The sequence below is a fragment of the Suncus etruscus genome, chromosome 20 (assembly GCF_024139225.1).
Source record: "Suncus etruscus isolate mSunEtr1 chromosome 20, mSunEtr1.pri.cur, whole genome shotgun sequence".
Taxonomy (NCBI): Eukaryota; Metazoa; Chordata; class Mammalia; order Eulipotyphla; family Soricidae; genus Suncus; species Suncus etruscus.
In genome coordinates, this window is record NC_064867.1 from 15,295,327 (window position 1) to 15,309,574 (window position 14,248).

At 39.9% G+C, this 14,248-nt stretch overlaps 1 protein-coding gene across 2 annotated transcripts in view; it reads right to left on the bottom strand.

Annotated features, from left to right (window-relative positions):
* RARB (retinoic acid receptor beta) overlaps positions 1–14,248 on the bottom strand; it is a 439,382-nt gene that overhangs the window by 104,038 nt on the left and 321,096 nt on the right. For both annotated transcript variants that reach the window (XM_049766063.1, XM_049766064.1), the window contains exon 3: positions 2,522–2,663. In XM_049766063.1, coding sequence (XP_049622020.1) covers positions 2,522–2,663 — 142 coding nt within the window. The remainder of the gene's footprint in view (positions 1–2,521; positions 2,664–14,248) is intronic.

The window sequence follows — 14,248 nt, forward strand, 5'->3', positions numbered from 1 at the left end:
GTTTTAAGTAACATAAGCAGGAAATGGGTCTCCATCCCACACAAGATATAAACAAAAGTACTGATGTCCTCTGCATCTCCATTTGCCTGACTCATTGATCATTTCAGTCTGACCTGAAATTCTCCCACAGAATGGCAGGGTGATACTACAGTACACATTGGTAGACTCCAAATAGAGCATTAGGTAAACCTCCTAGGGAGAGGGACGTTGAGGATCTCATTTACATGTCCACACTATCTGGCTGTTTGAGGATGACAAAATGCTTTGCTATTCAGTAGAAAAGTTTGGGGCCTGAGTACTACAAAGATGAACTTCCTACCTGCACATTCACAATTTTAAGTAATTCAATAGCTCTCTACTTTTCATCCACTTTTCTGAGATCAGAGGGCATTGCTGAAATGTGTTCCATTCATCCATCATCAGCTGACTCAACTGTGCAGAAGGGAGGAGTCATGATGGCTACTTCCCTCTCTGATGTCCCAGTCCATTATGATATACCAGGGACTCTAAATATGGACAAAGCCAGCTGCCTTCACAGTATTTCTTGGCAGGGAGAGCAAAATGATGGAGTCAGAGAGTTGTTAGTTGGTTTAGTCATTCAGTGATGCCAGTTCAGGACCGATTTCTGCTTATCCTTCAACACTTCCATTCACAGAGCCCAAAGAATCGGAAAGCAACTAAAACCCTGGACACAGAGTCAGATGGAGCTTTGTGGTAAAGCCCTGGGTTTGAACCCAGCACCTCAAAAACACAATAATAAGGAGCCGAAGCAGTGGCGCAAGCGGTAGGACATTTGCCTTGCACATGCTAACCTAGGACAGATGCGTTTTGATCTCTCAGCGTCCCATATGGTCCCCCAAGCCAAGAGTAATTTCTGAGCACATAGCCAGGACTAACCCCTGAGTGTTACTGGGTGCTGCCCAAACAACAAAACAAAACAAAAACCCCCACAATAATAAAACTAAATAAACAAAATCAACCCAGAAAGTTGAAGGCGTTAGATAGACACTAGATGGAAAAAGAAAAAAAAGTCCTCTTTAACAGCTCCCAGGAGAGGGGCTTGCCTCAGCTGAACACCCCCAGGCAAAGCTGCTGGCTCTTGGATCTTCCCTTTCAGATCAGCTTCTCCCCAAAGCCACCTTTCCCAGTTCCCAAATTCTCCCAAATTCAAGAGCCCTTAACCTATATTGTGTTCTGTAAACCTCACTGTGGAGTTACAGCTGAGATAACTGACATTTTTGTTCCCCATTCTTAGATGATAATGGCCATGGAATACCTCCAGCATTCCCAGAGTGTCATGTCACTGGCCCTAGTTCAGGGCCTTCCTGAGTTTGTCCTTCCACATTGGCCAGTATTGGGAGGAAGGAAGAAGTTCCAAGACCATGCCTGAACCAAGCCTTTCACCTGTTACTTCTTCAATGTCTACGTTTGAAAGCACCAAAAAGAATGCCTAGAGTAAAATCATTTATGCTGTATCCATTCTACCTGTATTAAAACATCCTTTTCAAATCCTCAATTTTCTAACACAAACAGCCTAATAATTTTGTTTGCTCGGTTTTGGAGCCATACCCAAAATGGTGTTTAGGGGTTATTCCCAGCTTGGTGTTAGGTTGGGTATTAAGTTTCTCCTAAGAGTAAACAAGGGACCAGGTGGTGTAGAAATCAAACTCAAGACCTCACACAACCAAGGTTAGTGTTCTTCTACTGAGATGCATACCCAGTCCCAGAAAAGTTATTTTTTAACCTATTAGAACATTCTTTTGACCATAATAGAATGCATAATTATTTGTAGAAGAGAGGTGTTCAATCCAGAAAAAGCAAGCATGATAAATTTTAAGCATTTCTCTCATTATAAACATTTTATACTCTTTCCCATATATAAAGGAATAATTATATAGGGGACAGAATGTTTTTACAGTAAGTAGGGTATTTTTCTTGAATATGGCAGCCAACCTGGGTTGGCTTGAATCCCTAGAACCGTATATGCTTCCCCCCACAATCCTGCCAGGAGTTATTTTGAAGCACAGAGACAGGAGTAATTACAATCTGAGCATCATTAGGTGTGACCCCCCCCAAAATAAACCAAAAATATGATTTTAAAAAGGGAAAAATTATGATACTGCTACTATTCAGTTTCCTAATAAATTTTATTCTCCACAATCTAGGTAAAATACTTTATTGCTATTGTCATTGTAAGGTAAATGGAGTCAGCCCAAAATTCTATGATGTGCTTGAGTTAGAACTGGCTCTGAAAGACACAGAGCATAGTAACAACTCTGCCATCCATGACACCCAATTCCTCCTGCCTTTTCACCAACTGCCATTCAAGGTTTATCTGAAAAGCCCCACAGTTATTCTATTTTCATGTCATGTCTGTTTACACCTACCCGTGGCAGTCTATCATTAGTGTCATGTCTGAATTCCACATGCTGACATGCTCCACAACTTGATTTTGGAAGCTAAGTACATCATATTTATAGATAAGGCAAAGGGGAAGAAAAAATGTTGAGGCTCCACTTACATTCTTTGGACATTCCCACTTCAAAGCACTTCTGGAGTCGACAGTACTGGCATCGATTCCTGGTGACTTTATTAATAACACAGTTCTTATCTCGATGACAAGTGTAAATCATGTTCTTCTGAATACTTCTGCGGAAAAAACCCTGCAAGCCAGCAAGAAGATGAGAGAACTGAGTAAGACAATTGGGCTTCTCAAGGAATCAAAGCCAATCTTATCAGTGCATTCATTGCTCGTTCTGAGTAATGAAGTGATGGCAACAGAAAAGCTAACTTCTTTAAAACTTGAAATCTTTGTGAAATATTAATAGTTAACTCTTCCATTGTTGCAAATCAGGAAGGCCCCTTTAATCAAAACTAGACATGACTGTGATTATCTTACTAAAGAAAATTAATAGCAAGCTGATTCACTTGAGAAATAGAATGCAGACTTGGGTTCCTTCCAAAAAGGCTTAGCTTCATAAGTAGCTTCCGTGCTGGTCAGAATCATTTCAGGTGAGTCGTCTATCAAGAAAGCCAGTCAAAGAGGCATCACATTTCAAAAATAATTGTATAACTCAAGAAAGAATTAGGACTTTTTAAAGAAACCTTTTTTGAATTATTTTATATATTTAGTTCCTGTTGCAATCTCAGATTGAAAATGAAGCAGAATAATGATACAGTAGAGATAGATCATCTAATATGGTGGCCACTAAACACCTATAGTTACTTAAACTTAAAAAAATAAAAATTAAATAAAATTGAAAATCCATTCCATCAGTTATACTGATCATATTTCAAATGATGAAGAGCTATGTGTGATGAGTCCTACATTTATATGGAAAATTTTCATCATTGTAGGAATTATTTTAGTGGGCATGCTGTTTTTCTTTATTGATATACAAGTTCACCTAGCAGTCATCAAATGCTCTGAAAACGTATCTTTGTGTGACTTACTACTGATTGGATCTAGACTCCATAGACTGTAGCATATGGGAATATTATAAATAATATTTGTCTAGTAAAGGTACAAAGGATTTCTTCCTAGCAGAAATATAGCCAAAGATTATTGTTTTCTTGCCTTTTAGGACATTAACCACTTTTGTCCAACTTTGTGGTCTTATTCTTGGATTCTTTTTCCTTTCAATTTTCATTTATTTACCTACCTGCCCACTGAGTTATATTCAAAACCAGATTTGACATCATACTGTCTCCTGAGTGATAAGATAAATATGTCAACATTGATTGTTAATGAACTGATGTCTGAGTGTTATTGTTTTTGACTAAAAAAGTCAAGTTGCTTCTTCTTTTGATAAAAGAATCAATTTGCACTGAATTTTATGAAACACTCATGCAGTAAATATGACTTTAGATTCCACAGGCAGCAATCTCCAACTTCTCTTTGTCTTCCTACTGCTTTGTGAGTAACAGATCATTGAGATATGTACACTTGGTAAAGACGAAGATGGATGGTGAATGAAAAGTATTACATACCTGCTGTCTTTGCTCCTTTTTAATTCCCTAACAAAATATCTTTGCTGTGATGAGGATTAAAATCAAGGCATTTTGTCTTATCAACTGTGATGTGCCTTTTACCTATGTTAGAAACATTACTCTAATCATAAGAAAAATACCATCCAGTATGGTGAACAGCAGGTAATATTCATCTGAGTTCAACCTTCCCTATAGTAGCTTAAGGCTGCAGAAGCCAGAACTGCAAACATTCAGAGCTAAAAGGCCCAATAGTAAAGTAAGCTCATGTGTAGGGTAGTTACATGGGCACCTTAAGATCTTAATATTTAAATAAGCACATGCTTTAAAACTAATGTGATTCAACTGTAATCACCTGAAAATCTTACTTAGGCTTGTAACACTTGTCACTTTCTACACTCACATACACATATTTTCCAAGAAAAATTAATATTTTGTGCTGCTGAAGCTACAAGTATGTCCAGAATCCAAAAACTCAGACAGAATCTGTGAAGTGTGGTCACTTCAAAGCATCTCTCTGTCTGCCAAAAAAATACCTACAGAGCATTTTTGGCTGCCAGATGTACAAACTCAATTTACAGAAATGCCATTGCTCTCTTGCCAAGAAGCAAGAACACGACGGAAGAGTCTGTCTTTCCTGCACATACATGGGAAGCCAGTGATAAACGGACAAAAGCAACCTCCATTTATTCAAACCAGCATATTCAGTTCAGCATACTCTTCCTGAATGAATATAGAGGAGAGACAATCTCATGATACTCAAGGAAAAGAACAAGAGAGAACTAAGGAACTTTATATGTCACTAATTACCTAGTTGAAGTTCCCTAATAATGGTGACAGAAACTAAATAGGACTTCTTGGTTTTCCAGATCAGATTTTTGGCTGAATTTCAGGAGGTCTAAGTTTCAGTAAATCATTTCTACCATGATAGACTACTACTGACTAAAATATATGCTGTGAGTATATTTTTACACATTAGCTGGGAAAACAAAATTGTCTTCAGAGTATCAAGAGAGGTTTGCACGGTACAAATACTCCTCCTCAGAAGATATTATGAATTATTGTATAAACCTGTCCTCTTGATAGACAACCATGAAGAGACCCATATGCATGCCTGCATGGCACCATGGCTCCCTGCCACATACATTTTATTTAATGTTTTTCTTTAGTTGGGCTCTTGCTTTCACTTTTAGCATCGTTTAAAATGGAACCCTTTCATCACTGGCTTAATTAAAAAACCAGCATCAAGTAACTGTCCGTATTAACAGGCACTCATAAAATGAATAAAAGGAAAATCAAATGAAACCTCTTTCAGATGTATTTTACTCCCACTGGCTACTGGCTCTTCATGGGGCTGGAGCCCCTGGGTGGCTCTGGCCTTGCTAGAAAGGGAACTAAGGAAGTATGAGAGTGAGATTTGTATTGTCTTGAGACTTGTTTTTTGAAATCTTCAGAGGAAATAAACATGTTTCTCATTATGTGATTTAAGAACCTATAACATTCAGAAGCTATAACATCCTGTATCTGGTACAGCTAGCACTGGGAGTCTTCCCTACTGAGAAATAAAAGTGTACCACCAAATTTATCCTTGAGAAAAATAGGCTTCAGAAGTACTGAGCTTGGGGCCAGGAAAAGAGGTGAACAGGTAGGAGCACAAACCTTGCATGTGAAGGTCCAACCTCAATCCTTCACATGGCATGGTGCCCTCAAACTTCCTGAAAGACCTTGTTGGTCCTTCCTATTACCAGGCTGAACAGGCCCACACAGTCAGGCTTAGAATTAGTGGGAGTATCCTCAAAGGCCCTTAAGCTCTGCTGGGAGCTCTCCTTGAAAAATAATAAAAGTACTGAGCTCATGTGGATATTCTAGAAGCCAGTGGACTCAACTAGAGGAAGAATGATGGGAAAGCTGAGGTGGTTCAGGGAGAAGACATGGGATCCTTGAAAGAGCAAAAGGCAGTAGAGATAGAAGAGCACTGGAGTCAGTTGAAGGGTTATTGAGTCACAACTGCCTTAACAATCTTGTTTGAGCCAATGTAGGGCATCACTCCAAAGGGCTAAGTTCTTTTCTCCTCCCAAATGAGAGGCAGAGAAGCTTTCTCTTAAAATTTCCCTCAGAAGTAAATTTCTGTTATCCCACTTGTCACTCTTTGGTGTCATCACATCAGGGAATGACAAGTGAGGAGGCAGGTGAGGGTAATGGAATTTCTGCCAGCAAAGAATACAGACAGGCAAGCGATGGTAGTTGAGGACTACAGATAAAAGAGATCCTCATTTACATGGGCAAAAGTAGCATTTATCAGGTCTATTCTTGAGCTTAAAAGCCAACAAGAAGTTCTTTCAGATGGCTTTTCCTTGATCTGAGGATTCATCTAACATAATCACAAGGCCTCCGTGAAGGACCTTCAGCTGTGTTGTGTTGAAGTAAGAGGAATAACACCACAGTTCACTCTCTTTCCTGTATTATCCTTTTCTAAGAAAACCCAGAGCCCTCTATGAGGTCTTCAAGATGTGTCTTATCTGATCCAGGAATCCTCCTCTGACTGATCCAAGCATAAATTGAATGCTTCCCCTATCCAGAAAAACTTGGTATTTCGATGTTTCTTGTATACAACCCCTATTCAAATGTGCTACATAGAAGATTAAAAAATTCTACCCACTGTAGTGACTACATGGGCAGTATGGGAGAAAGTCAGTATGTGATCAATGAATATGGCCCCACCTAAGGAAGCCACACCATGTCTGGATGTTACAGTGCAACATATTCCTTGCTGGGATCCAAGCTTTTCTGACAAAGAAGAAGAATGACAATTTTGAACCAGAAGTAGAAAGGGTAGGTTGATGGATCTGAAGGGGAAAATAAGATAATGCTTACTATGGCTACCCTGGATAACAGACTTGGTTAGAGGGAGAGAAAAACTCAAGGCAATGTATAGGCAAATACTGATAGGAAAGTGTTGTAAAATTCCAACAATTAATACAACTATATTGGTATATAAATATTCCCACGCCTGGGACAGAATCTGACACTAGTAGTTAGTTAATAAATAATTGTTGATTGAATATATGATAAAGTCCCTAGTTCTAATCAGAGCCAGAGTAATAGTCCTAGATATTTTATCTCTTAAAACATGTTATTTTTCAATAGCATTCTTTTAGGATTAATTATCTAAGTGTACTTAAGACAGTGAACAAACAGATTTCTGTGAAGTTAGTGTAAAAACCAGTCATTTGCATTCTAATCAGGTCATCCAATCAGAACTTCTCTTGATGAACGATGAGTAGTTCACTCAAATCTGTTTTCTTATCTATAAAATGGGGATAATAAAAGCATCCACTTCATGGAATTATACTGAATGTGCCTAGTTTGGGAATGTATGTGAAGTTTTAGAATAAGAACTGGAGAGATAGTACAATACATACGGTGTTTGCCTTGCATGTAACCTGTCAGTGATCCATCCCCAGCACCCCATATGTTACACTAAGTCAGGAGAGATCCCTAAACACAGGGCCAGGTGTAAGCTATGAGCACTGCTAAATTCAGTGCCCAAAGGATGGATGGATAGATGGTCGGACGGATAGACGTATGTATGTATGCGTGTATGTATGTATGTATGTACATATGTATGGGTACAAAATGCCCATAATATAGCAAGTACACAGTAAGTGTCAACTTGACTTTTTCTCAAAGCTTTCTTCAGGACAACTTCCAATATGCATTTTGTGTGCTGAAAAGAATGGAATATTATTCTGAATCTCTGAACAAAATTGATTATTGTGAGTGGGTAACCTCTTACAAAAGACCTACCATGGGGCCGGAGAGATAGCATGGAGGTAAGGCATTTGCCTTTCATGCAGGAGGTCATCGGTTAGAATCCCGGCGCCCCATATGGTCCCCCATGCCTGCCAGGAACAATTTCTGAGCCTGGAGCCAGGAATAACCCCTGAGCACTGCCAGGTGTGACCCAAAAACCACACACACACACACACACACACACACACACACACAAAAAGACCTACCATGTCTATACCTACTCACACGTTTTTTAGTTCTTCAGTTTATACTAATTCACTGGGTTAGGCATCACTGGTTCTCTAGTACCAAACCCAAAACAGACATGGTCCCCACTCTACTTTTAGTTCATCTAGGAATGCTAAACCAGGTGAATGCCTTGTGGCATTCACTTGTGAGTTGTGACTATCAGGCTGTGGGGTCCAAAGTTTTATAGAAGTAAAAAGAGTAATAGTGCTCAGTATATTGAATTGTGCTTAATGGCATAAACAATGGTAAGAGACATTAGAAGGCAAAGAAGCTGGAGGGGAAATAGGACTGATGTCAAAACTAAAAAAGGGGTAGGAATTTAACAATAGACTTTACCTCTATGGACAAGTGTAGAGTTCTAGGGTGAGGAAGAAGGGCCAGGTTTTCATGTTTCAGAGAGAAACAGAAAAAGAGAGAGACAGACAGACAGACAGACACAGAGAGAGCATTAGCATTGGCACATCTTGAAAGCCATGCCAGGCATTTACTGGTGAAGCACTTATTCTATGTAGGAGATAGGATCAGAGTTAGAGTCTGCTAAGATTGTTCATGAAGGGAAAATCGCCATGTATTTATTTGACACAGAATAAAACAGACTGAGTACCGAATATCAGCGTAAAAACCTAAAACTCAGAACCCTACCCTCAGATCTGGGCAGAAATGCAGCACAAAAATTCTTGACTTCTAAAAGGACACATATTTTCTGGCTCATATTTAATTATGAAATTACATGGGATTTGGAATGGAAGTGGCTTTTCAGCCTATGAACCATTTCTATCTGCTTTAACCTATGGGGAATGCATCAGGAGCTTCTGAGAAAAGGTGCTAAGTAAATACTTCTTTCTTTCTTTCTTTTTTTTTTTATACAGAAAGGCAACTTGGCACCCTAACAATCAGAAAAAGCAATAGGTTAGGAGAAACTCACCCCAAAAGCATAGTGTGAAATAGATCTGTTTGTATTGAGCTTTTGCAGTTAATATCCAGCTTATGCAAAGTTCAAACAGATCACGTCTCCTTCCAGAATGAAAGAAGAGAAAGTGGGAAGTGTTCTTTAGTCATTTTCCCCATCACTAAAAATGGAAAAGATTTCAACCCCACCTCCAACAAAAATGCAAACAGCTGGTGGCTCCAGGTTGCACCTCACCCTGGCTAGTGTCAGTGCCAGCCCCCCAAAGCCCAGAACTGCATTTCCCCTTGGCACTAAGAAGAGGAGGCCAGTGGAGGTAGCAGCTGTGGCCAGGAGAGGTAAGCCTGGAATAATCCTATCACACCTACTTTGGGAAATGCAGCTTTTAGACCAGGAAACACGTTGCCTTAAACAAACAAAAAACACCCTCCTGAGCAAGTGGAAATCTCTGCATGACAATGTCGAAAAAGTTATTAATAGCAGGATGGGGGTTGGGGAAGCAGAAGAGAAAAAGTGAAGACCTTTTCACCCCATGGAGAGACAATGGGGAGAGGGAGGGAGAAAGTAGAAAAACAGCCTCCTATTTTTGATGACAAAGAGAGTTTCCTCCCAAGTATGAGGGTGCAGATGAATGCAGCGGAAACTCAGAAAAAGTCAGGTTAGAATAAAGAGCCATGATGGGGTAGAAGAAGGAAAGCGAAGATCCTTGCTCTGAACTGGAAAACAGAGTTGCCCCCAGAAAAAAAGACTATTTATTTATTTACTTAGTTATTTATTCAAAATAACCTCTCTGGTACAAGGTGTCACTGTTGGGACTCAAGGGAATTTGTGATAAGAGACAAGTGTGGCCACTGAGCTTTTCTTGCCCTTGCTCCACTGTGCCCCTTGCCCACTAGTTGTCGGGCAGTGCCACTTTCCCACTGGGAACCTCACTGTCTTCTTGCAACTCTTTTGAGCCAGAAGCATTTGGGGCACACTGTCCCCTATTTTTGATGAGATAAATAAGTCTTTAGATTGGCAGTTGCCCTAAATAACGGTTTGCAAAGAAGGAAATGACTACAGATTCAGCGAAAGTATTCCCTCTGGAACTCCATAGACAGAGAGGACAGGGGTTAAGGAATTGCCTTGCATGTGAGCAACTCTGGTTTGATCCCTGGAACTATATGTTTCCCTAAGCATAACCAAATGTGACATCTCCAAACCACCCAATTCAACATGCTTAAATACAAAAATAGAAAAGACAAATAATAGGTGCTAGAGAGCTTGTTAATGAAATTGCCGTGCACGTGGTCATCCCAGGCTTGATCTCTAGCATTGTATGTGGTGCTCTAAATATTGCCAGGAACAGCCCCTGGGTACCATCAGGTAGAGTCCCAGGAGTGGAAAGATTCTACTTCCGGTAGGAACAGTGTTTCACCCAGTGGGTCTGGATAATTGCCCTGGCTAGGCTACTGTTATTCTTTTTGTGATGCTCTAAGTAGGTCTTTGCATAATTAATTTCCTCACCCACTGTATTCAGGCACGCATAGGTGCAGTTATGATGCCTGTGCTAAGGTCCCAGTATGTGCCCATAAGCAAGGATGGGGTCACGGACCTCAACGAGAGTCAAAGATTTGACTCCCTCCAGTCCATAAAAAAGGGAGGGAATGTGGGGTCCTGGATTCTGAACGAGGAGGCATGCTATTTTTGTAAAGACCACATGTCAGGCTTCTCTTAGGTTCTGAAAAAGGAGGGGCTCCATGTTAGGATTTTTCAAGCTTATTTCCATTAACAATACCCCAAACTACTTGGCCATACCGGGTAGCCTACCTAGAAGGGATACATGGAAGCAGTAGGAAGGTTCCCTAGACACAGCCAATCAGTTTAAAGATCATCAGGAACTAGAACCTTCCTATATCCCCTCCCTATATAATCTGATTTGTGACCTTAGGCGGGGTCATCTCCTCTGGGAGAGGCCCTGATCAGTCAGTATGGGGCTGTGGCTGATGGAATAAAGTTTTGGAGTGTGGTTTTGTTTGTTTGTTTGGTTTTGATTTTAATATTTTAGTATTTGTGCCCCACCTGGCAGTGCTCAGTTACTTCTGTGCTCAGAAATCGCTCCTACCAGGCATGGGGGACCATGTGGGATGCCAATGATTGAATCCTGGTCAGTCCCAGGTAAGCAGTGTGCAAGGTAAACACCCTCCAGCTGTTCTATCACTCAGGCCCCATGTTTTGCTTAACTTAAAAAAAAAAAAAAGTACAATTATACCAGGAACTCCTGAAAGCACGATCCTAGAGGTTGTAGCTCTTAATCCACTTAATCCCTAATTAATTAAGACTCCCTGGGACTATTCATGTAAGGGTAGCCCATGTTCTAAACAGAGAACCTGTACTGGTAACATCAAAGATCAAGGTCGAAATTTCCAAAGTTTTCAGTGTCCCAGGAAGGGCATGGAGCCAATGCATTCAGTTCACAATGTTCTCTATGTTAGACTTTAAAGAAACAGGGAAGAAATGCTACTAGGTTATAAAAACTGGAAACCTACAGTCGGACAAATGATTGAATGTCTCTTAGTTTAAATAAAATGTGCCTTTTTATGTTTCTAAAACATTATCTAAAAATATATATTTATTTATAATTTATGAGCATAGCTATCACATGCTATCATACTTATGACTGAAACCGAACTACAAACATGCTTGTAATCATGGTGCTTGAATAAAGATATTATAAAAAAGATATTTAAAAATAAAAGAGTATAGCTATCATATAGGTCTGATTATTATAAACTTTTTCTATTTGGTAGAAGGCCAAGCAGGGAGGTTTTCCACCAATATTCTCAAAATAAGATCTGGAGGTTGGGACACTATTGTGCAATACAAATAAACAGTCCTAGTTCAATAGGCTGTTTTTGAAATGTAAAGAAATCTGTTCTGGGCAAGGCTGGCCTTCAGGAGCATGAATCCAGTGCAGTTGCACAGAATTTGGTACTTGGAAGTCTTGGCTTGCTGCTCAACAGTTGTACTGTCAAATATTTCCATTAGGCACAGCACCCTCTACATTAATTGGCCAGTCCTGGCTCTAGAAGGCCATCAAGAGCTTGCTGTTCAACTACCACATACCTTGTACCTCAGTCCTCTTAAGGAATTAGGACACAATTTTGGGTAGTGAGACTCCTTTCTCTACTATGAGACTTTAAGGTTAATATCAAGATTGTATATCAGTTCAACTTAAGAATCACAATCAAATGAGTGCCTTGCTCAGCAGCACCCCAATTCTTTTGAGATGTTTTGGAGCAATTCCATGACACCATAACAATCAGAAATGAGAATCACCTGGGAAATATTTGCTATTTTATCTCTGGAATTTATTTCCCCTGATGGGGAACTTTGGAGGGAACCTAGGAGAAGTAGAGAACTCTTTTGGACAGAAAATATTTCCTCCCAAGCATTTTTGGATGCAATTTCAGAAGTGTTCCCAGAAACTCATTCATATGCCGTGTAGGCATCTCTGATCCTCACACAGGGGCCATTGAAAGAACGAATTAGAAATATGGTGGAGAATAAGAGCCTGATGTGTTCATTTGTTATCCAAAGAATTTCTTTGAAGCAGGTTAAATATCACAAATACAGTATCTTGGGGACCACTTCTCCTGTCCTTAAGAATTTGAGTTGAGATATGGTAGAGAGAGAACCTATAAAAAGAGGAGAGAGAGCTTAAAATGGATGATTTCATTGGGATCCACATAGCTTTCTTAAGCATGGTCTTGAGAAATTACTTTAAACCAACTGGAGACATCTGTTTTCTCAATTACTTGGGTCATGTATTTTATGCCCTTCCATGGTGAAGTGCATAGTTACCAATTTATTATCAGGGCTACTCAAAATATAACTGGGCAAGAAGCCAATGCATTCAAAAATTCCTAAATTTTCAATTATTTTACTGAGAAAATGGACCAAAATAGCTTTTCGGGCCACCACCCAGGAGCTAGCAGACCCACAGCTGCACTGTGCATTAATTACTAAATCTCATCTGGACCTAAATTAAAGATCCTTGTCTGTGCTGGAAAGGGTATGAAAGGTAAGCAGAAGGAGACAGAGCCAAAACATGCTCAAATACTTCACCGCTTTGTGGAGGAGCATGAATTTTTAAATCTCTTTTACAAGTTTGGTATGCAACATTTCCCCATTAACAAAGCCAGGACTTAGCTCTGTCACAACATGCCGGTTGATGACAATATTCAACTCCAGAGCAACTCAACGTAGCATGGAATTCAAAGGCCTTTCACAGACACCAGCAAACCATGTAGTATTTGAGCATTTATGATGTTAAATAGAGCAAAGTAGAAAAGGAAAAGGGGAAATCAAAGGGGAAAAGGCCTGCTAACAATTTAGTGTTCTCCTAAAGTATTTAATTTACAGAACCATTCTGATATCTTTTCACTGGGATTTTTCTCACCTGTTTTATACATCCTGAATTGAAGGGAAAAGAAAGACCTCATAGAGAGAGGAACAAGCAGGGGAAGAGGAGCAAGTCAGCCATTTAGAAGTTGAAGAGTTCCTCAACTTGTTAATGGGAGGTAAGTAACTTTAGACTTCTCTTCCCCCAAAACAATACTTTAGATAGTGCAATACCCTTTGTAGTAGTTTGTTGGGAAAATATTGTGTCAGTTTCAGTTCTTGGAAAGAAAGCTCACATGGAAAATCCATAGTAATGCCTGGCTAAGAGTTGGCATGGGCACAATCTCCCATCCATCCACAAGTTTGGTGTATTAGGGCATCAACAACATGGTGTAGACTAGAGCCTCCCTGCCAGCACAATGCACATGCTCTTTGTACAGTGGTACAAAATAAATAAATAAATAAATAAATATTTATCTACAGACAATTTTTTTTTTTTTGGTTTTTGGGCCACACCCGGCGGTGCTCAGGGGTTACTCCTGGCTGTCTGCTCAGAAATAGTTCCTGGCAGGCACGGGGGGACCATATGGGACAGCGGGATCCTTTGGTGCTGGATCGGCTGCTTGCAAGGCAAACGCCGCTGTGCTATCTCTCCGGGCCTTCCTCTGTGCCTTTTCACAAGCTGTCCCTTTTCTACCTTTCCTGTCCTTTCCCTGCCTATGCTTTTTGGCTCATGCCTACTCACCTACCAGGATACAGCTCCTGAAAGCATCAGGCACCTTCAAATCCTTGTCCGTCATTAACATTCATCCTGCATCACACCATCATTTTTTTTCTTTTCAATAAAAGAATATTGTGGGGGGAATCTTTATTCTCTTTGTAGCATGTATAATCTTCATTTTATTTTGCATTTAAAAAATTGTGCAAGTC